Source organism: Poecilia latipinna, unplaced genomic scaffold (assembly GCF_001443285.1).
Source record: "Poecilia latipinna isolate Pla-1442-1.1 unplaced genomic scaffold, P_latipinna-1.0 Scaffold4478, whole genome shotgun sequence".
NCBI lineage: Eukaryota > Metazoa > Chordata > Actinopteri > Cyprinodontiformes > Poeciliidae > Poecilia > Poecilia latipinna.
Window position 1 is genome coordinate 1 of NW_015117094.1, and position 23,086 is coordinate 23,086.

The 23,086-nt window shown below is 38.5% G+C and overlaps 2 protein-coding genes and 1 long non-coding RNA gene across 3 annotated transcripts; all 3 read left to right on the forward strand.

Moving 5' to 3' along the window:
* The first annotated feature begins 109 nt into the window (after positions 1-109).
* On the forward strand, positions 110-4,854 carry LOC106942688 (uncharacterized). The gene is made up of 4 exons (XR_001423690.1): positions 110-794; positions 2,290-2,525; positions 2,860-3,006; positions 4,039-4,854. It is a non-coding gene; the product is annotated as an uncharacterized LOC106942688 (long non-coding RNA).
* Positions 4,855-8,459: 3,605 nt separating this feature from the next.
* On the forward strand, positions 8,460-11,582 carry LOC106942690 (cytochrome b-c1 complex subunit 10-like). The gene is made up of 3 exons (XM_015026018.1): positions 8,460-8,586; positions 9,838-9,979; positions 11,364-11,582. The coding sequence occupies exons 1-2, from the start codon at positions 8,537-8,539 to the stop codon at positions 9,956-9,958; spliced, it is 171 nt and encodes a 56-aa protein (XP_014881504.1). The 5' UTR covers positions 8,460-8,536; the 3' UTR covers positions 9,959-9,979; positions 11,364-11,582.
* Positions 11,583-12,379: 797 nt separating this feature from the next.
* Positions 12,380-20,922, forward strand: LOC106942689 (methyl-CpG-binding domain protein 3-like). The gene is made up of 7 exons (XM_015026017.1): positions 12,380-12,626; positions 14,514-14,670; positions 16,406-16,543; positions 16,654-16,744; positions 16,865-17,042; positions 19,980-20,135; positions 20,244-20,922. Exons 1-6 carry the CDS (start codon positions 12,433-12,435, stop codon positions 20,128-20,130), a joined length of 909 nt encoding a protein of 302 aa, XP_014881503.1. The 5' UTR covers positions 12,380-12,432; the 3' UTR covers positions 20,131-20,135; positions 20,244-20,922.
* The last annotated feature ends 2,164 nt before the right edge of the window (positions 20,923-23,086 follow it).

Sequence of the window (23,086 nt, forward strand, 5' to 3'; positions counted from 1 at the left end):
TTGGTTTTAAATTTTTCTGCCCTTTTTTAAGGGGTGAAATTTCAAAAAAATTTTGGGTTTTTAATTTTTTTTTAACCTTTTTTTTTTTTTTTTTTTTTTTTTTTTTTTCAAGTAAGAAAATAACTAGTGATTTTTAAAGACTGGAATTGGTTTCACAAGGTTGAGTTCATTGCAGAATCTCCAAATTCTTCTGCTTCACTTCAGCTCACAAGCAAGTTAAACAAGACAGTGATGTGAAACACATCCGGCACAAACACAGGCTAAACACTGAGCTGATGGTCCTGACTTCAGCCCTACATCACGAAAAACGATAAACTGCAATTAAAAGCGAGATCCGTTCCAGGGAGCCAACCAATTTGAATGAATTTTGCCAGGAAGAGTGGTCAAATGTCCAACCAGTAATACGCAAGGACTGATGACTACATAAAGTGTGTGGTTTCTCTGCAGCTTACTGAAGGCCAAAAGTCAAAATATCAGCCAGGGTGTGTGTTGTAGCCTCTTTGCATAAATTTTGGCAAATGTACATTGTGCAATCGTTAGAACCTGATTTAAAAAAAAAAAAAAAACAGTTCAGATAAACCAATAAAAGCCCAAAAATTATGACAGTCGTCCCTGTGATAAGTGGATATAAACACCTGACAACTGCATGTGGGATCCTTGCCCAAATGAGCTATACCCATATTATTGTCTCCTTCCCTCCTTATCTGCCACCGACTCATCAGTAGTCTGGATGATGAGGATGACGACGAAGACCTGCCGGTGGAGATAAAGGCCGAGCGGGAGAAAGCACGGAGGTTGGCGAACAACGCCCGCGAGCGGCTGCGCGTGCGGGACATCAATGAGGCTTTTAAGGAGCTGGGTCGCATGTGTCAGCTCCACCTCAGCTATGAGAAACCCCAAACCAAATTGATCATTCTGCAACAGGCCGTTACAGTTATACTCAACCTGGAGCAGCAAGTTCGAGGTCAGTGGGTGTCCAGAGAGAAAGGAAGCGGAGGGGGAGGGGCCTCTTCCCAGATTAAAACTCGCACACAGCTTGAGCTTCTCCTACGTTGATCCACCATGGTTTTGCAAAAGAATCGGGAGCTAATTCTTATATTTATATCTGCTAAACATATCTGAGCTGTTTGGATTTTTATAGTTCTGGAGTCTAAAATGTTCTAAAAGCAAAAAAAAAAAAAAAAAAAAAATGGGGATTAGAAAAAAATAAAGCTGTGTCACAGTTTTAGGACGTGGCCATTCTCCTGTTCACCCTGAAGGTTTCCATTTTCTCATAACGGGTCTGTCGTTGCTTTTAATTCACTCCGCTGCCTCGCTCACAGCTTGGTTGTCTGTCTGCTTCACTTTTTTTTTTTTGGCTTTAGTAATCACTTTTTATGCTTTCATCTAGTCATTTCTTTCACAATTGCTCGTTATGCTTGACTTTAACAACTGTGATTTTAATTTAATGTCTTTTTTTTATTTTTTATTTTTTTATAACCTTTTACCAAATTAGCCTTAGTTGCCTCAAAGCCGAGCTGTGTGCTGTGAATTAACATTCCTTCATGTTTGGACTCTTTGTTCTGCACGCTTCGGCCTTTTGAACGCTAAACCTCTCCTTCTTTTCTAATCCTTTGCGTTTTTTTTGCTTTACCTCCTCTCACTTTCCGTTTGCAGACGGCAACAAAGACCGATGTCTTTCTCGCTTTGAAATGAATGAATACGTCGCCTGCTGATGTGTTTAACACAGTTAACCTGCTGTAGCTCTTTCTGTGTATTGCATTTGGCAGATGGTGTCGCTTCCTGTCTTTCTCATAACTCGGTGTCCGTATCTTCCCTCTGACCCCCAGCTTCCATTCTGGACCCTAATGACCAAACTTAACGCTCAGGACTTGTGTTTTGATATCACTTTGTCTTGATTGCGCCCTGCTCTCAAACTGCTCAAAAATGCACCCAGAAAGAAAGTAGAGGTCCATAAATGTTTCAGCGGACCTATGGTGCGTCTCCACTCAGGTCTTCTTTAACAGTTTCAGGTTTTTCTCAAGAGCTTAGAAGCACTCTGACCTGCACAGATTAATTCACTTCCAAGTACGAAAAGCAATTACTGAAACAGGGTGAAAAGTCTTCATTGAAGTTACAAATTTAGATTGTTCAAGCAGATTTCAGGAGGGTTGTGATTTGGGATTGTTCACCAGTTGTTGTGGAGGGGCTGGGGGGAAATAAATAAATAAATTGCCAAGCACTGCTAGATGAAAATCACTCCACCCCTCCCTCCCTCTCCCCACCCCTTACTTCTCCTCCCGGCTGCAGCCTCGTCTCTTTGACCGACGAGAACCTGACTGCGGAGGAGAAGGAGCAGAGGGAGCGCGATCGCCGCCTAGCTAACAATGCCAGGGAGAGAGTGCGAGTTCGCGACATAAACGAAGCCTTCAGAGAGCTGGGCAGGATGTGTCAGGTCCACCTGCAGAGCGACAAGGCCCAGACCAAGCTCGTCATCCTGCAGCAGGCTGTCCAGGTCATCCTGAGCCTGGAGAAGCAGGTGCGAGGTAGGTCAGCCGAGTGCAAGCAGGTGCGATCCACTTTAGACAGCTGGATTTCTCTCGCTAGAGCCGGACTCGTACGACTTTGTCTCCGCTGACCGCTTGGTGTTCACTTGGCTCTTCTCTGCGGCTCTCTGGCAGCACACAAACATAGGAGAACAGGAAGAACGTTTAAAGAAGTAAATCTCTGCTTTCTGCCAAATGCTTGCACAGCTCGCCTCGCTTTCCATCCCTTTGTCTTGCTCGCCCTCTCGCAAAGTGTTTAAAAGCTTACTTTGCCGTTTCTGTAACCTGGAGATGAATATTCGTTTGACGTTTGTGTTCCGCTTGTCTTTTTTAGAGCGTAATTTAAACCCAAAAGCCGCCTGCCTCAAGAGGCGAGAGGAGGAGAAAGTTCCAGGGCTGGAGCACCAGCTGCAGCTGGGCGGGGGTCACCCTGCTCTGGGAGGGGACGGGCACAACCCCGTGAGCCATATGTAATACTCAGGTACGTCTGCCGAAGCTTCACTACTGTCTTTCAAAGCCTGAAAATAAAAAAAAGAGAGAGGGAGAGACTGTAGAAAAACACTTGAGTTTGCATTTTTTTATCGGATATGCTGTAATCTGGACAAATCTGAGCTCCATTCATTCAGAAATAAAAACTGGGACCATTTCACAGCTTCTTTAGGCCTCTGCCACCCTTACAAAATGGGTTTTAAAGTTAATCTGAGCTTCAGTCAGAGGAGAGTTTATGTTCAAAATGAAAAGGGGATTGTTTTTTGAGATATAATAGAGGCGTGTGGGTCTTTTTTGGCTCGCTTTTTCATTTTACCTCCCCAATACTTTGGTACATCTACACCTTAAACTGGTATTGAACTCTATCAGTTAAACATAAAGTGTGAGGAAGAACAGCTGTGCTTTAAAACCTTCAGTATCACGTGTATGCGGTTTCTCAACACCGTCATAGAGCTGCAACAAACAACTATTTTAGTAATCAGTTAGTCTATCGATTATTCTGACAATTACTTGATAACTAGTGTAAACAATTAAGCCTCTTTTATACACTATCGGAAATACATTAAGAGTCATAAATGAACAATTCAATTAAATTTTTAAATAAAAAAATAAACGTTAACAAAAATTCCTCTCGTGAATTTGAATTAGGTGAAGCTAAAACTATTCCGCTTTTGGAGTTGTGGGTTGAACATATTTAAAGACAAAGATGTTTTGATCTTAAATTTTTTGTAAAGTTTTGGCTTAATTACTGCTCTGAATTAGCCTGGCCATTGCCTCCCTGTGGAGCTCCGCTCGAAAACAAATAGCAAAGTCTGGTCTTTCCTCCCAGATTCTCTCGGATTCTCCAAATATTGCACTAACTGGTCCATTAAATACGTCACAGTGATTGGGTAAAATTTTAAAACTTGAAATTGAGCTAAGCCTACTTGCAGTGGGATTCGTGGTTATTTGAGAGAATTATCATCCCTACTTATTGCTGTGTTTTTCTTTGAATGTTAACCGTCTTCCCTCCTTTCTCTTCCAGTTCCTGTTGATTGTCCAGCCCTACGAACAAACACGTGGCCTTATCGATCATTGTCGTCCATCTCAGTGTGTGATAATCATGCAAACACCTCATTACTGACAAAATAATAGGTGGCCACATTCCTGACGATGAGAACAATTACAAGAAGCACACGGGATACAGTAAAAGAATACAACTTTATTGACTTTTACGTGACAGTGCTTGGAACTGAACACACTGCTTTCGGAGACGGTGGATAATGGACAAAAAAGAAATGCTCTTATGATAATGTTTGGGCTTTGTGTTTTTTTGCAGGACGTTGTCAAAAATTGCTTTACACATTGGGAGCAAAACCTGTTTGGATCAAAAAACACTTGGATCAATTGCTCTGAGTGAAGTTGAGCTTTTTCTTGTTGAGTAGTTATTGGTATTCCCGTCAAAAAGAGGTCTTACATTCTTCACAAGTTGAGAGGGGTGACTTATACATCTGACGATTGAACAAAAGTCTGTTTCATCCCGCCTTTCTCACACCTCATGTGCAGTGTTTGGTCACGATGGCTGAACTACAGAAAAAATGGAGATACTCTGCCTTGCAGAAGCATTCAAACCCTGTGAACTTCTTCACATTTTGTCACTTTGGAACCACATCGTTCACTGTATTTTGTGGAGATTTTACGTGAGACGAAAGGAAATTGGAATTTTTTTTTCCAAGAAATATCCAGAGTTGGGTAGAGTTGCCAAATATTGTTCCCAAGCATGACTTCAATATTTTTTTTTATTTAAGTTGAAGTGAAAAGTAGTCAACCAAATTTGGGAATTTGGTAAAAAAAAAAAAAAGGCTACTTAGGTACTGAGTACTTTAATACTAATTTTAAATGTGATTTAAGTTGGGAAATTATTTAATAACCATACAGGAAAAATAAATAAAAATATGTGCCAGATTTGAATAACAAAGTAAAAAAAAATGAAGGAAAGTCAATCATATTACTACAAATTCAACAAAAAAAAGAAATACAGTATTTCAAATCTCAGTTGTCCACATTACACTTTTGAAACCAATATTTTATGATATATTACAGCTGGTAATGTATGGACCCTTTCAATACATTTATTAGATTTCTTTTTTTCCCAAGTTATTCAGTAACCCACAATAGATACAGACTCATATATTTATAGCCTTTATTTATGTTAATTATGGTGATTTTCCACTTATAGCTAATGAAAACATGACATTTTAGATCAGAATATTACATCAGAGCAATAAAAGCAATAACACAGAAATGTGGACTTAATGAATTTTCATAATCTGACAAATGAACCTTATCGCAACACACTATTTAATTTATTAAATATGACTCTATACATGTTAGACCAGTGAAAAGTAACTTCCAGTGACGATACCGACCTACATGTGGAGGCTGACTGCTTTGCTATTTTCCTTTGTAAATCGACTATTTGCACTACTATCATTGCTATTCTATAAAAATCCAAAAACAATACCCTGAAGTTTGTGATTGCTGAGTGACAAAACGGGGAACAAGTTCAAGGGGACTAAATACTTTTCCAGGGCATTGTGCCTGATCTGTCTGAGAAAAAAAAACTGGCTTCTTTATCCTGTTGCTGTTTCAGGCTCTTTTTCTTAACTTTATTTCAGTGGCTGAGAAGGTTGCCAGAGTCGCTGACTGCGCACTTGGACTTTGGGTTACTTTTGTTTTCTTGGCCCAGAACTGCGGAGCCCAGAGTCTCTAATCTCTTTAAGTCGTGTACATCTGTTAGTCACTGCCATGCAAGTGGAATGGAAAGACTGCCAGAGAGAGGCCCCCACCACAGACACAAACACACACACGCTTAGGTCGATGTAGGTTCGGTTTAGCCGTCGGTCCCAAGCGACCTTCGCCACGTTAAAGCCAGCCGCATCATCACCTACACGAGGTCACTGTTACGACACGGTGAGCTCTTTTACGTCTCGGAGCAGTTTGTGTTGTGATTAATAACATTTTGCTTGTAGACAATTTGCTAAGTATTGAAAGGGATCATGAGTGTTACTGCTGCCTTTAAGACAATTTCCTCTTTTGCCGTTGACTGACATGTTTTTTTGGTTGCTCTCGTGTTGGGCGTCGGATGTTCTCAACACAACCCCTCCCGCCCCCTTATTGAACAATTGTGAGGCCTGTTATAAGGATCTTCCTGTTGTAGAGTTCATATACTATGTCTTTGTTTTTGTATTTTATTTTTTACGTTGTAATATAGTTGTTTTGTCCGGAATGCTTTTCCTTTTTGTTTACGTTGTTTTAATGTAAGACAACTAAAGTTTAGATTCCATGAACAAAGTGAGGTTTTTTTTTATCTTTGGTGCCAGGTGCTTGGAGAAGACAAATTATCCCGCTGTGACATCACATGTTGTGATATTGGTCCATTTTTTTTTTTAAGTATACACTTGTTTGAAATCACCAAACCTTGTTGGCGAGGTGTAATTTGCAAAAGTTTTTTTTTATTTTTTTAATTTTTCCTTTTGAACAAGAAATGACTGATTTCTTTCTTTTTTGCACACCTCCCTCTTCCCTAATATCCAGCTTTGCAATGAGCTTGTTGATTAATGTGATGCAGTGGTAGGGGGGCTGCAACAAAATGCAGTTTCATTATAGTAAGAAATCCTCAAATAGATAAAAAAAAAGAAAAAAAAAAAGGTGGCCTTAGCCATTTTCCTGACTTCAGGAGCTTGGATAATGGTTACTCACCAGTGCCTCATTGCGTCACAGTGGATGATGTTACTTTCAAGGTTTTATAACTTGTATCTTCTTGCAATAAAAATGAATACTTTAGTAACATCTGTCATGTGAGGTATTACACTTGACGCTGACTTTGGCATGTAATGAGACGTTACCTGATCTACGACTTTGAAGCTGAAAATTGTATCGAAATCTCTCCTTTTTCACGTTCTCGTGTTGCTAAGATGTTTGCCTTAGAACTGGCATGTGATATTTATGTACAGCTGCAAGACGTACCCATGTCAACTTTATCACTGGAAGCCGACACTGATAGGGAACAGTATTTGTCATATTGTCACTCATCCCGCCCTGTGGACGAGCCTCGTTTACTCAAACATTTCCCAAGGGAAAAAAAAAAAGACTTTGTATAATTTGGAAAGCCACTTTTAAAGATTTTCTTTTGTCAGTGGATATTTCTGCAGTAACTTTGTCTCAAAATGTACAATTGATATGTTTGTTAACAGACCCTGTCTGTCCTCAGTGAACAATGACCTGCCACAGATTTCTGTCTTCTCATGTTTGGGGACATTATCTACGTAGGCTATGTCCTCAAAGTGCCTCCAGTTTCCTATTTTTTATATATAAAGTAGATATTGAGAACTGTTGTGTATATAACAGTGATGTAGCAATAAATGTGCCATTTTTAATAACATTGTTCTCTCTGTTGTTATTCAGACCTTTAAATTCTAAGAAGAAATTCATTTTTACCCAGAGGAACAGGATATTTTTTGATTTACATAAACCTCATTTCAAACTGTTCAGTTTGTTGTTTTTTTTAGTCCTGACAATTAAACTGAATTGAATTCTGTAGAAAGTGTAGATCCTCCTCTATATTTACATATTCATATTCATTCACTCACTCAAAAACTTTCACATAGACTTTTGTTATGTAAAAAGTACAACTATGAATGAAAAGTCTTTTTAAAACTTTTCCCACGTATAATGTGATTTTTATTCTGCACAGTTAAAATGGAAAATAAATAAATATGAATCTGGTCAACCTGGAAGAAAAAAGCTACCTACTGTGATTTTTCCTTTTTTCCACATGTGCGGGTTTATAAAGCCACTGTGTTCAGCAAGATTACTAGTAAAGTGTAGTTGGTGAATTTGTTGTAGTCTTAAGGAACCAAATGTTCTGGTGTTTGCTAAAAATGTTGAAGATAAAGATGTCCATTTTTGTTTAAGTGATAATTAAAATGAATAGGACGTAATTATTACTGCTTCTGTAACATGAAAAAATAAAATAAAATAGAGCCCTTCTTGTGTTGCTTGCTTTATGCGGCAACCTTGCCACTCACAACATGGCCTGCCGCTAACGTATCGGGTCTAAGAGCCAGTAAAAATGTTCTTTAATGCTTTCATTGGTAGTCCATTTTAATTTTTATCATATGTAAATCTACAAGAAGAAGTGGTAGTTACAAAAAAAACTGACATCAGTACAAATACAGATAATATTCTACAAAGGAAAAGTAGCAAATGAAAACAAACTGAGACACATTATTATTGTTGTCATTCAGGGTCAATAAAAATAATAATTTAAATACTTAAAGTAATAACATATTCTGGAAGTCTACTAAGAAAACATAGACGTTTGGGAGGGATGTAACAGGAGATTGTTTTTATTTTGTCACTACAATCCACAACTTTTATTTTGTAAATAAGCGGAAGTAATTAACGTGTGTCGTAGCGGAAGTTCTTCTCACCATTTAAAGCAGCGCGTCCTGTAGGTAGAAGGGCATCTGTCAGCTAAAATGATTGGTAAATTGATCGGTCAGAAGTATATGGCCATCGCCAAGTCGTGGTATGTGCTTTCATATTGTTTTTGTGGGTAAATAATTGAATACATTTGACATTTGGAGCTTGGAGTTGTTGCTTAGTCCTGCCTAAAATTAGCCGTTAGCCTAGCCGAGGTCATAGCAATGGGGGCATATGTATGAATTCAGGCTATTAGCTCGATTCTGGGTCAAAAACCCGTGAAATTGCATATATGTTACATTAAGGCATTATCCTCTATTTTTTTTTTGTTTGTTTGTTTGTTATTTTTCCCGATTACGATATAGCATTGGGAATATTGTACAGTGTAATTAAGTGTTATTTTAAGGTGAGCAACTAGCTAACTGGCTTTATTTGTCAAATACTTAAAATAAAAACAGGAATCAAGATATTCTGGTAAATTATTTAGAAGCATTTTTTACAATATGCCAATCTTTTACATATGAGATTGGAAAGAAAATATCCTTAAAATGTTAATATGTACAAGCATCTGAACTGGAAAAGGAACTACTACGAATGTTTTACATGATAGTTTTGCCCATTCATTTTTAATAAGTTGAGTAAACCAGTCATAATTTTCTGGGATCATAGTAACTGAGTTCCTACACAATCTTGACAGGTTTGGAAATCAATTTAATTAGATTCTTTAAGCAGTTTCCAGGTCTGTGTAAGTATGGAAGAAGAAAATGGATATATGAAAATGTCGAATATGATTTCACCATTTTCCTTGTTCCATTGTCTTCAAGACAAATATTTGAATCAAAAAAATCATTTTGAAAGTTATTAGAAACCTGACCCATGTAGAACTATATGCCATAATTTTAAAATAATCTCTTGTGTTTGCTTATTTCAAACGTGTGATAACTTGAGTGAAAAATCAGGAAAAAAAATGTATCTGGTGTTTTGAAATGACAAATGTGTAGTAACTTTGTGATAAAATTTGTGCTGCATTCCCATCACTATAAGCTGGACACTAGCCTGGCTAAAGCTTTCCCCACAAGCTGCCTAGCTTCCCCCGGGGAGACGTGGATTCGTTTATTATCTTTCAATTAACCTCCATTTCTTCCTACTGCTCTTCCCTCTGGAAATGAGACTACCTTATTTCTATTCTGTGTTTATTTACTGTACAATGTTTGATGTAAGGCTTGACTGACATGATTCTTTATGCTTGTTTTCATCTGTTTAGCTGTTTTTTTTTCCTTAATATGTGGTTTCCTTAAACTCAGATTGGTTTTTGGCTCTCTTGTGTGTCTCAGAGTGATTTGCTTCCTCTCTCCAGGGTCCCCACTATGACCTTCTGGGGAACAACTGGAGGCGTGGCCTTGGTCTACTTCACAGACTGGCGTGTGATTCTGGATTATGTTCCCTACATCAACGGCAAATTCAAGAAGGACGAGTAGGGGCAGTCTCGTCAGGCAAAGGTATCGCTTTGACCGTCAAAGAAGACTGTTGTTTTCTGCTTGCTAGCAAGATGATGATGATGATTCAATTTCTTTTTGTTTGTTTGTTTGTTTTTGGTGTTTCATATGTTTTCTTAAATTATATTATGCCTAAGTCATTATTATTATTATTATTATTATTATTATTATTATTATTATTATTACATACATTATCTTTATTATTATACAGTAAGAAAATGTGCATATGTTTTTAAAAACTTTTTTTTTATTTTTTATGTCCGGATCATTTTCATGGGTACATTTTACATCTGTAAAATACATTTAGTCTAATTTGCACTTTCATCTTGTCATGGCACATTCACAATAGATGTATTGAGTGCAATATTTATCAGGTTGATTTATTTGAACAGTTGGGTACACTCTTGATAATAATCAGAGGCTGTGTTCACAGGGAAATGCTTAATCCTTTTTGTTGTTGTTGTTGTTGTAGATTTAGCATTTTATATTTAACAGTTTATTGCGTGCCGTGTTCACAAAAGTAAATTTCAGTTTAGAATACTTCATGTAAAAACTGAATGTGAAATGTGACATGACGGTAAGAGCAGCAAGAACAACAACAACAAAAAACAGTTTCTCCAGCAGTGTGAGCAAAGCCTTACTTACCAAGATGCTAAGGCTCAAAGAGTGATTTTATGATGATGGAAAACACACAGTGTTGAAAATGTGGCGATTGGAGTTGATATTCTTATTACACTGTACAAATGTCTTATCCCAAAGTCATGTTTTTCTGAGATTGCGTTGCCTTAGTGTGATTATATGTATTTAGGTTCACCACGCACACTTAAATTGCAATAATAACACTTTTTAGCTTTTTTACTACGTCTTCTGGGCTGCATAAAACGAAGCTGCTTTCTGACTGCTCAGTAACTGTTTTCGATTATTAGAATGGCTAAACTTTTTTTTTTCTGAGGGGAAAAGTAAAAAAAATAAAATAAAGAGGTAAGAACATTTTTCAGACAGAACTCAGTTATGATGGTTGGGTAATTATAGGAGGATTCCCAGGACTGGAGGTGAGGAATTTGCTGATAAAAGTTTATATATTTAGACAAACGCAGAACAACTCCGTCCCTGGACAGCAACAAGTCTCTACGTTTGGTCATGGTAGGACGAAACAAAAGTCTGAGACAATCAATAACTCTGCTTAAATGTCAGGATGATGTTGAACCCTGCAAAAAAAAAATAAAAATAAAAATGTCTACTATGAAGTAATTAACCCCTTACATCAATACATGTGTGTGTGATTTTACTTTTGGTCTTACACCTCCATTCATGAGGCTGATGGAAAGTGCTTGAATCTTGTTGATTTGAATGAAAAAAATCTCAATTTGTCATTTTCTTTTCCCAGGTTGGTTTCGGTTACTTGCTTGTTACTGATGCTGAGACGTTCAGAACAAGCATGAGCCGCTGCAGCCTGTACATCGGACTGTGGCCCCCACTGCAGAGCCCATCACTAACACCTCAGTCAACACCGAACTGCTTTCATCAACTTTAAGTGGAATCGTCCAGGCGTTTGACGTCTTTGTTGGGTTTTTTTTTTTTGCCACTGTAAAACAAAAGAACGAATGAAAAAGAAAACCAATGTCATCTCTGCTGCTTCCTCTCTTCCTGCTCAGTCTGAGGATGTTTTTTTTTCTCTTTAAATCACTTTGTTATGTGGATCAAAATAGATTTTTGATTTTGCTTCAAAAAGAAGTAAAGTATGTATTTTAACTTGTGTTTGTGTGTATTTTTTAATGAGCATTTACCAAACAATTGAAAACTTCTAAAAACAGGAGTGAAGTGTTTTTTTACATACTAAATTCAGTTCCTCGAGGAATTTGTGGTATAGACTGTTGACTGAATTAGATCTTTGATTGGCTGGAATGTGCCTTTATGAAAAAAAGCTCTCTTTATACTTGCTTTAAGAGACCACGAAATAAGGATCAGCTGAGTTGTATGTGAAAGATGATTATTCTTATGGGGAGTAAATTTGGTTGAGCTACTTTATATATTTATATTTCACTATAGAAAATTATCACAAACTTAAGTTAAAGGTCAACATAAGCCCTAAAATCAACTCATATGATGTATGTGGATAATTAGGTTTATAAATTAAGATCGATATCATTTAAAACAGTTTTTAGGGTGAGCAAAAAAATAGTTCCTATATCCAAAGCTGTATTCTTATTCTATTATTTCAATATGTGTGTAGTAGTCCAATGTGTACTATTATTTTTTTCCCAAGTGCAATAAAAGGCGTTTTATTGCAACTAACTTTAAAACTAGAAACGTATGAAAGCAGTCTCTATGTAATAAATAAAAAAAGTCGCCTGTAGGTGGGAGCTGCTCCTGCTTTCTGATTGTGTAAGCGAGAACGTTTAGAGCAGCAGAGATGGAGAGTCAGAGTCGGACTAGTTTACAGTGTTGTGTGGCGCATGCATTACAGTAGATTATGTTGCGCGTCCAGCAGGCGGAGTGATCTGCAGGCGTTAAAAAGTCCTGACAGCAGGATTCGACAGCTAAACACTGTAAATTTAGGACAGGTAGATAGCGGACTTTTTCTCCCCTCTTTCTTCGCAGAATATCCAGTTAACGCAGCGATACAAAACGGGACCATGGAGAGAAAAAGGTGAGACGTTGAACTGCGTGCTAGTTGAGTTGTTCTAAACAAGATGTGCAGGCACGCGTTCGTTGTGTAGTTAAACACTCATTAGCATGTGGACATGTCGGAGTTATGTATATTCTCTGTCACCGTCTTAAACAAATTGGTATTTTATGGGTCCGTTGAATTTATGGTTTAGTGTGACTGGAAGCGGTAGGTACGTTGTGTGGGTCGTTGTTGTTCCGCTGAGCGCTAGCTTGATTAGCTAGCTAAGTTTCATTGTTTACACACGCTTGAGTCGCGAGGGTGCAGGGCCCGGTGTTGCACTTCATTCAGCGACCCCCTCCTCTCTGCGACCTTATGACGACTTCCTCCTGGCAAAGACACACTGCAACTTTTCATTTACAAAAAATAAAAAGGAATGGGAGGAATAGTGCACAGGTTGGCATTAATTGTTTACGGTGTGTCTATATGTGGCTAAGTTTTTTTTTCTTTAAGTGTATTTTTCCGTTAGTTATGAACTAATTGGTTGTTGTTTTTTAAATATGTTATTTGTAGTTGAGTAAAATTATTCAGAAGCCTTCTTCTTCTTCTTCTTCTTCATTATTATTATTAGTGACAATAAGGATAAAAAAAATACTTTTGGTTGTTGTAACTTCCTGGCTTGTCGTTTACCAGTCTATCCAGTCACCTCTGTGTTGAGCCACACGTGAAAGAGGAAGGATGTTGGGGCCCCATCTATGCAACTGACTTATTTGTTGGTTTACAATAGTTTTTAATTCAGTAATAACTCTCATTTACTGTATTTTGTAATATAGAAAAAAGGTTTGATGTGGTGATAGTTCTTACCCTCTTATTGACCACTTTTTGCTGTTATGCCTTTCTTGATAACAGTCGAACGGTTCAAATGCCGAATATTTTTTTGTATCTTTTAAAATGTTGATACAAAATTTACGTTTTTACAGATTACTTTTTGGAATTTAGATGTGCATTTCATTTTTAAGCTTTTAAGATTACACTACTAGGTAGTTAGTTTTTTTTTTTCTAATCCACTTCTCTTGCAGCTCATAAAAATCCCATCAGGTCTTTTCTTTAGTACAATGGGGAATGCTCCACCCTTATCAACTTGCCTATTATCAAAATCAGACAATATTTTTTTCAAATTCTCTGATCGTTGATCATCACGTCAACAACCGAAATGTCTGATTGATTCCGGCTCTGTGAATGCATCAAAATGGGGGGAAAAAATCCTATTTTTTTCAGTCTATCAACATACTAACAATGTGCATGTTTGTTGTTGAGGTTTGTTTTGAGTTTTGTAAAATCTGGTAGATGATAGACATGTGCTTTTATGCATTCATAGGAATAATTGGGTAGTTTCTACCACCTATGTAAAGAGGCCACCAGCATCCATTTCTTTTATGGCCAACTTTTTGTTTTAATTGTAGACGTAAAATAAAGTTGCCGGGAATTAGGTTTATGTCTAATAGTCCTTAGACAAAAAACTGTAGCCGAACCTGATATGATTTCCAGATCTCTGGAAATCTGCATCAGCCTGTAAACATCTGACTGGTGCATCTCTAATCTACACAGACCTTTTACTCGCCGGCCCTTACCTCCAAAAATCAATAGAAATAAGACACAAATGTGCTTGATGTTTGTCATTCCATCTATTGGAGGTGGACGTCCACAGGCAGCTGAGTAATACAAGCCTGGGGTGCAGAAAATGTAAAAAAAAAAAAAAAAAAAAAAAAAACATTCTTTGCATTATAGAGTATTTATAGCCAAGTGATATTGGTAAATCACCACTTTAGTAAACCTACTTAAATGTTCCATTTCATGTTGCATTCATGCACAATTTGAAAGAACACTTCATCATATTTCTTTTTCGTTTTCTCTCTTTTACTTTTTCAGCCTACCCGTTAAGCGTATTCTCAATAAGCCACAGATTTTCCGCAGTGACCTTCGCACCGATGTGAACACCGGCCAGCCGCGGGCCGGACGATCGCTGCAGACCAAAGTGCAGAGAAGCAGGCACAAGAATCTCTACGACGTAAACCATCAGCTCAAGGTGAGATCAACAGCAGACTGTGCAGGATATGAAGACAACAACCTTCCAGAAACTAACATTAAATAAGTTATCAAGATAATTTTTTTTTGGTCAATTTTCAACAGGGATTTTCCCCTTTTATTGAAAACTTTAATGCTTTTGTTCATACAAAGCTTGATAGCCTTTACATGTTTAGACTTTGCATGTTGTTTAAGTGTACATCAAGTAGCAAAAAGAAGGGGTTTATGATTTTAAATTTTAAATCCTGTGTGTATCTAGTAGGGCCTTCTCCGGTTATGTGTTGCGTTATTACATTAGTCACTGATAAAAGGTACTTTTAAAACGTCTCACACTTTTCAGAGTTCTGTGCCAAAGTTGTAAAAACGAAAGAAAAAAAACACACAAAAAAACACTGTGAACAAAGCAAAGGGAAATCTATCCTTTCTTGTTGTGTCTACCCTCTGTTGTTCCAAAGATCTTGCAGAACTAATCGGATCTTCATCCTTGTAGCGTTCTGTCTCATGTAATCTTCCATTAAATGCAGAAAAGCAACGCCAAGCTTGTAAAGAACATTTCTTTCCGTTCACAGCCTGCAGAAACACATTATTGTTCAACTTTCCAGCCTTCCCGATAACAATATGCCTTCTGCTTTCAGCAAAATATTTCCCATTTTTTGACTCGTCAGTCCAGAGTCGCTGTCATTTTTGCACAAATTTGAGTCCCTTAGCTTCGTTTCATTTTGGTGTGATGGCTTCCAGGATACGAGCCTTCCAGTAAGATCAGTCCTGGTCTGACTGACTTCTCTGGACAGTTGGTGCTGCTTTCTACCAGCTCTGAGGGATATCTTCTGATTCCTGAGGGAAACGTACTTTATGTGTTTTTGTCTGCTGCTCTAGTTTTCCTTGGAAATCCATCTTCAAGGCTTCCAGCTTCTTTGTGATTGTGAAGCTTGGAATAACGCATCTTGAGATTTTGGTCTGCTTTAAAATCTTTTCTCCGAGAGCGATGCCACCAAATTTAATGCGCCTGAGACCTTGTAACACTACCAAGTCACATGATATTAGAAAAAATAGCTTGCATGCTCACTTTTGTTCCCAGCTGATTAGACATTATTTGGGTATGTGTTCAGTTATTGTGAGGGAACGACAAATTTACACAGTAATACAAGCTGCATGTCGTCTGCTTTACATTTTGTCAAAGTGTCGTAACCTCCATGTTGTCCAATGGAAAATATATAATAGTAAAACATTTACAAAAATGTGACGGGTGTTCTCACTTTTGTGAGATACTGTGACGACCTTGAGTTTGATCTTGTTGCCATGGTAATTGACCTGCTTGGCAGCAGAGTTTTTTTTTTTTTTTCTGTTCCTCATTCAGTTGTAATGGTCAGCTTTTTCTGCCTCAACAAGTGTGGAGTATTGATGATTTTTAGCACCTGTTTGGTGTAATCGATGATCATTCGCTTGGCGATAAACCTACATGATTTTGCGCAACTGCAACCACGGGAACTAAAGGCGGATTAAAAGTGCAATAACTCCAAATATCTACATTTTTCTATCGTTTTCCTGCTTTGCATAACAATACTAAGAGTTTTTTTTTGTAATGCTCATAAAGCAACATCTAGGTTTTAATCAACTTCACCACAATTAAGTTGCTAATGACGAAACAAACAATAGAACAGCGATTCTACCAAATACGCCTGCGCTTATTAAGCTGTTGTTTTTGGTTTATTTATGTCATGTTGTCTCTTCTCCAGGTCAAGCCTGATTTAAACACAACACTCCCAGTTCGACAGACTGCTTCCATCTTCAAACAGCCGGTGACTAAGATAACTAATCATCCCAACAACAAGGTGAAAACAGACCCTCAGAAGGCGGTGGACCAACCAAAGCAAGTGAGTTGGAGGATGGAGAAAAAAAGTCATGACGCTGTTTTTAATGTTGCCCTGAATAAAGGAGCATATTCGCTTCCGGCTAAAAGTCTAACATCTGTCTCTCTGGTCAGCTGTTCTGGGAGCGGAAGCTGAGCGGGTTAAATGCATTCGACATAGCAGAAGAGCTGGTGAAAACTATGGACCTTCCCAAAGGCTTGCAGGGTGAGGACAGCACCACCGAGATGCGGAGAAGGTTGAGTTCAAAATTAGCATTTTCTGTAGCTTGACTTGACCCATCCTTTTTTTTTTCTTTTTCTTTCCTTCCCCCCCCCCCCCCCTCAGGCGTCGGGCCGGTGTGTTCTGATAAAACGCTGCTGTCTGCCATTGCCAGCGCGCTGCACACCAGCCCAGCGCCCATCACTGGCCAGCTCACTGCTGCGGTGGAGAAAAACCCGGGAGTCTGGCTGAACACGGCCCAGCCTCTCTGCAAGGCCTTTGTGGTGACTGATGATGACATCAGGTAGGATCAGTTAGAGCTCAAAGTACAGAGCATCTGTGTGAACCCATTGTTTCTGGCTTCCTTCATAGAAAATAGTTCAGTCAAAGAGATTATTTGGAGTGTCAAAGGTGATTCTTGTTTTTGTATTAGTGCTGCTAAGGGTTGTCCGTTTGGGGTCAGAGGGTGAAAACTGTTCCAACTTCTAACTAGTTTATGATTACAAGATATGTGTAAAATTAGGACTTCCCATTAAATATTGAGCTCTGTCAAAAAAAAAAAGTGTCCTCGTATGAATGGCTAATAGTATCTTGGGGAAAATAAAGTGATTTAATTTCAGGTTCAAACTGAATCTCTGGTTTTACTCGTGAAACAAAAGTGATCAATAGAAGGGTGTTTTAATAGAAGGGTGTTTTCTGTCTATGGTTGCCATAGTGATCACATTTCTAACTGAAAATTTATATTAAAACAATACACTTAAACATAATCGACCCTGGCAACATTTTTAAAGGCATTCTTTTTAACAAAAATAATTTTAAAAAATCAGTTATACCGATGAGATTTTTTTTTTAACCGGGATAAAAGCCGTTGAGTATTTCAACCTTTTTAGGGAAAAAAAAAAATCCTACTGGTCTTCTATAGCAAAACTGTAGAGTGGATAGATGAAGTGTTAATAAATTTTATGAAAAAAAAATTTCTAAATTGGATTTAGTTGTGCAATTAATTTGAAAATTATATTTTCAGCTGCTTAGTTTCTGTGTTTCCAGTCATTATTGCTTCTTTTTCTCCGTGGTTCTCATCTGTGTAAATTGCTGTGTGTTTGTGGTCTGACTAGTTTCAGCTCATGTTATTTACTTCAGTCTAGCTTCAACTTTCATTTGCTTTTACTCATTTTATCATAATTATCACAATTGGCCACAAATAACCCCTTAACTGCTTCTGGAGTTTGGCTCCGCCACTATTGCAGTGCAGTTATATTGGATGATGGGTCCATGAACAGATGTTTTCAAGTCTCGCCATAGATTGTGGAGTATTTTTAGGCCTGGGCTTTGACTTGGCCACAAATATGTGCTTTGATCTAAATCATCCCATTGTAGCTCCAGCTTGTTATCCTGCTGGAAGATAAACTGCCAGTCTAGAGTAGGCCTGCCTTTTGCCGTCTCTAGAAGATTTTCTTCAACCAGTTAGCTTCTTTATCCATCCTCCTATCAATGCTCATCAAATTCCTTGACCCTGCTGAACAAATCAACCCCACAGCTTGATGCTGCCGGCACCGTGTTTCTCTGTAGTGATGGTGTGTTCAGAGGGATGTGCAGAGTCGGTTTCTGCCATTCATTTTCTAGCATGTCTGAAGGTTAGATTTTTGTCTCATTTTGCCAGATCACCCTGTTAAGCATGTTTGCTGTGTCTCCTGCATGTTTTGTAGCAAACTGCAAATATGACTACTTCTGGCTTTTGTTTTGAAGATTTTTTTTGAGAACCATACTTCATTTTCCTTCGACTCACAATTATGTTGATCTTTTGCATAAAATCCCATTAAAACACATTGAAGTTTGGAGTGATAACTTGGCAGAAACGTGAAAAGGCTCAACTTGAGGACTAGTCTACTCAAACTGAGGAGTTTAGGGATCTTGATGCCATGTCTCTGTGTGATGATGGGAGGAGGCACATTAATAGATGGATTGGAGTTTGTCTGCAATAACATGGACGCTTCTCTGGTCTATTGTGGTGAAGAAAGACCTAAAAAACAAACCATAAAACCTCTTAAATTTACAAGTCTACATTGCGACTCCGGTCAAGCGACTTTAACCAAACAAGAAGACTCCTTCATGTTTAACACACGATTAAGGCCTGGTTTTTTATGTAAACCTCGTCTGCGCTGTGGAGCGAAGTTATTTCTTTCTCTGTTTCAGCTGTGGGGCTGGTCTCCCGTTTCTTAGGAAAGTTGTCTCTGAAAACAGCTCCACTCTCTCTCCCCTCCTGTCCACCTCTCCTCTCATTCGGCTCTGAGCGCTGCGCGCAGAGCAGCAGCTGTGAGCCTCACTCACAGCTGAGAGGCAGAGAATCGGTGAAGAACCCCAGAATTATTCGGCTGCTGTAAACAAACCATAGCAAAGCATCATTTTATATGCAAGCCATTCACTTCCGAGGCAACTCCAGGGATTTTTGTTTTTAATCAGCTCTTCTTAATAAATTTTCCTCAGGAAAGAAAAACTTGTCACGATTTGATGGATCCATTTCCTCCATAACAGCTTTTTGATGTTTTTAGGGGTTTCCGTCAATCAAATGGAGGAACTTCCCAAAAATAAGTCTTATTAACAGCCCGTTATGGGATGGCTTCCAGTTCTGTATTACACTCCGTGTCGCTGTAGTTTATTCATTGCTCTTTATTTCCTTTTTATAATCCCATTTAAAATCTGTTGCCTTTGTAAATTTTCTTCCATGACAGGAGTAAAATTAACTGTACAAAATAACCGAACTGCTGCGCAGTTATCTTGTGCAGGAGTACATGTATGAGTACTTCTGACAAATCTTTCAGAGAAAGTACCTTTTATAGAGTTTTCTGTAAAATAGTCTTTACAATTATCATTTCTGGTATTGCTGCGATTATAAAAGAAACATTAATTTGGATAAAACAAGTAAATCCATCTCAATCCATATAAGAACATTTATATTTAATTATTTTTATAAGAATACTACAAACATTCTGCTAAGGCACATTAAAGCAAATTTTAAAATGCAGTTATTTGTGATTAATCACAAGATATCTATGGCTAATGTGCGATTAATCATGATTAATCAGTCAACAGATCTTTATATACAGATGGATGTTTTGTGGTGGATTGAAAGTGTTTACATTTTGCCAGTCTCTGACAGCGTCGTGGGGGATGGAGTGCAACTTTAGAGCCACAACATGTCATCTTTGACATTGTGTGTGTGTGTGTGTGTGTCTGTGTGCAGGAGGCAGGAGGATCTGGTGCAGAATGTGAGGAGACGACTTGAAGAGGCCCTGATGGCCGACTCTCTTGCTCACATAGAAGATGTTGCCGCAGACGCAGCCGACGACAAAGTGGAGAAGAAGACCGAGCCGCTGGAGAACGAGGAGTTATAGCCGAGGTAGACGGAAACTCAGCACGAGAGCCATTTGATTCATGTAGTTTACAGAAATATAGACTGTATTACTTTCCCGAGTGAGTAACGCATTTCTTTCTCATCTCTTCTCAGGTTTGCTGATAAACTCCATGTACTAAAAAAAAAAAAAGACTCCATTTTGTTTCGAATGCAGAAAAAAAAAAATAGATCTTAAAATTTTTCCTAACCCAAACAAAGACTGTCATCTTTATTGTTTTATATTTTTACACTTGGTAATGTAATCCTAAAAGGGTGCTTTTTCTTTTGTTTTGTTTTACCTCTACTAATGTAAGGCAGCTGTGGAAGGTGCTCAATACAATGCAGTGTTACATTAGTTTCCAGCTGTTTTAACCTCAGTGTTGAAGTTACAAACCTCACATATGTGAATTCGTGTGTTTTTTATAATGTCGATGTGGGTTCTGCAAAGGCTGTATATTTTTAACTGTTCTCCCAGATTGCGTTGCTTTATATTTTACCGATACTGTAGGTGGTTTGTTATACGGTGTGTTTTCTGAAAGCGTAGAAAAGCTGCAGTATTTTTATACGAACACAGCACTCGTGTGGCTGTCTTCTTCAAGTTTTACGGTTAGTTTTGTTCCTGATACTAAGCCTGAGTCGTCATATTTGCATTGTTTGTGTTCTTTTGCCAACAACATTAAAGTTTAGAGAGTAACGTTAAAGATTTGGAAAGACAAGTGAAATTGTACAACACTGATGTACTGTACATCCTTATGCTATTTTTGTTTGTGAAATAAATGCAGCTTCTTTATAACTCGTGAGTTTGTTTCACTGACAACGCAGTGCAAAAATATTCATAAACCTTAAGCTTTTTACATTTTGTCACATTGCAACCACAGGCTTATTTATTTATTTTTTTTACATGCTGGATCAGACCACTCCTCTGTAAAGGCCAGATTTGTCTAATATCTAATCACCTGAGCTGTGGCTCTCTACAGCTCCTCCAGAGTTACCATGGACTTCCAAGTTATTTCTTTCAATACGAACAGTAATACAAAGAGTAATAATATTTTTATCCTTTTTCAGATTTTCATAGCTTCAAGTTTCAAGGGATGTGAATACTTCCACAAGGCACTGTAATTATTTAATTACTAGTCAGAATAATGTGTGTGTATATATATATATATATATAGTAGGACATTTAGAGTATTTTGACCAATAATTGATCAGGAATCCAAAATCCTCAATCTGTGCCTTCTACATAAACTATAACTGGGGATTCACAACAATATATCCTGTGGAAGGTAATTGTTGATGTGTTGAAATGTTGCATTTAATGCTTTTTTTGCAGCAAGCGCCCATACAGCACTTAACAAATTATGAAATAAGATGTATCAATCGAACAGAAGCAGCAGAAAGGGATGTTTTCAACAATATCTTTACTGCATGAGATGGCACATTTAAGATCTTTTACCCAGAATCAACTCTCCTTGTTTCACCTTAAGTGAGGTCATCAAAAAAAGAAAAAAGTGGAAACCAGTGAGATTTATATCAGGGTGTAGAGGAACGCCCTCTGCTGCTGGTCCATCCTTTATTACAATTTAGCTCAAGTGTTTTATTATTTCAATTGCTATTTATGATTAATTGTTAAAGGCATTGAGATACAAGACCAGCTATCTGAATCGTAGCATTCATTTATGAGTCGTGTGGTTTCAACGCACACATGGGGTTGTATTTGAGACAAGTATTTTTTTTAAATATATATACATATAAATGGTCTCTTCGGTGTGTTTTAAGGTCAGTAATCAGACATTGCCAAGTTATGCTTCTTGTTATAAAATAAGCTATGAAGCAAACAATACCACTGAGCATGAGCATCACTCGGAGGTGTAACTGGACCACCCCAAACACCTCATTGGTAGCCATGATGAACACACCCAACCATGACCATATACTTTTATTTCAATCTATTCATTTTCTGATCTGCCCGCGCTGCAACCGGACGCGTTAAACACAAATTCCCTAACAAATTAAATCAGAGTGTCGCATATCGGGAGCCGGAGCGGCAGCGAGCGGCGCATCGATGCTGCATGTGGCCTCTGAACCCATTGTTGTGTCGCGGCTGACGTCAGTGCCGTGTGTGCGGCAGACGGAGCGGCGTACGCCTGGTGAGACAAAGGCGGCGGAGCGAGCGGGGTCAGGCGGCAGCACCGAGCGGAGCAGAGAATCACTGGTTTATAACTCAAAGGGAACTCCCAGCCTCGGGTTTCAGCCACGCTTCTCACTGACGAGACGGAGAATGAAGACTCAGCGGCCCTCCTAGGAGCGTGCTGTGGCCGTCCGGGAAGACAAAACAACATCGGTGCCCCCTTTTTGCTTTTTAACGTTTTTTCCCCTTCTCCAACGCCCCCCATTTAGCTTGGCTAGTTAGCTGTCGCGCTAAGCTCATTGCGCTGCACTGATCTCCTCCTCCTTTCTTGCTGCTTCTCGTCTTTCCCTCAAGACTGAACGACAGGCGAAGAAAGGATATCAGCGGTCAGATAAAGTAAGTTTGTGATGTTTCCGCGCTTGTTTAATTTTAAAAAACAACACGGCTTTTTTTTATATTGAACACAAGTTCGACTGGCAGAGCAGAGCTAAAGCAGCTAGCCGCGGTGCTCCCAAACAAAGGGGTCGACAACGTGACTGTGAGCCGACTGTGGAGCTAGCTTGTTAGCTCTCTTCTTTATGCTAAAAACAGCGTCTGTTCATTCTCTACTTTTTATTTTAACTATTCTGACACGTGCGTTAGTGACAGATGATTCGGCTACAATTCCTAGTTTCATTAATGTTGAGAAATACTTTAATTCACTTGTGTTGGGACAAGACAACAAGCAGCCTGCTGGATGGGCTCAGTTGTCAGACAAGCTGCCACAACAGACAAAGCAAGCCGCTCAAATCAACACTGGTAGAGCTCGCTGCTGTTGATTGGTACTCCC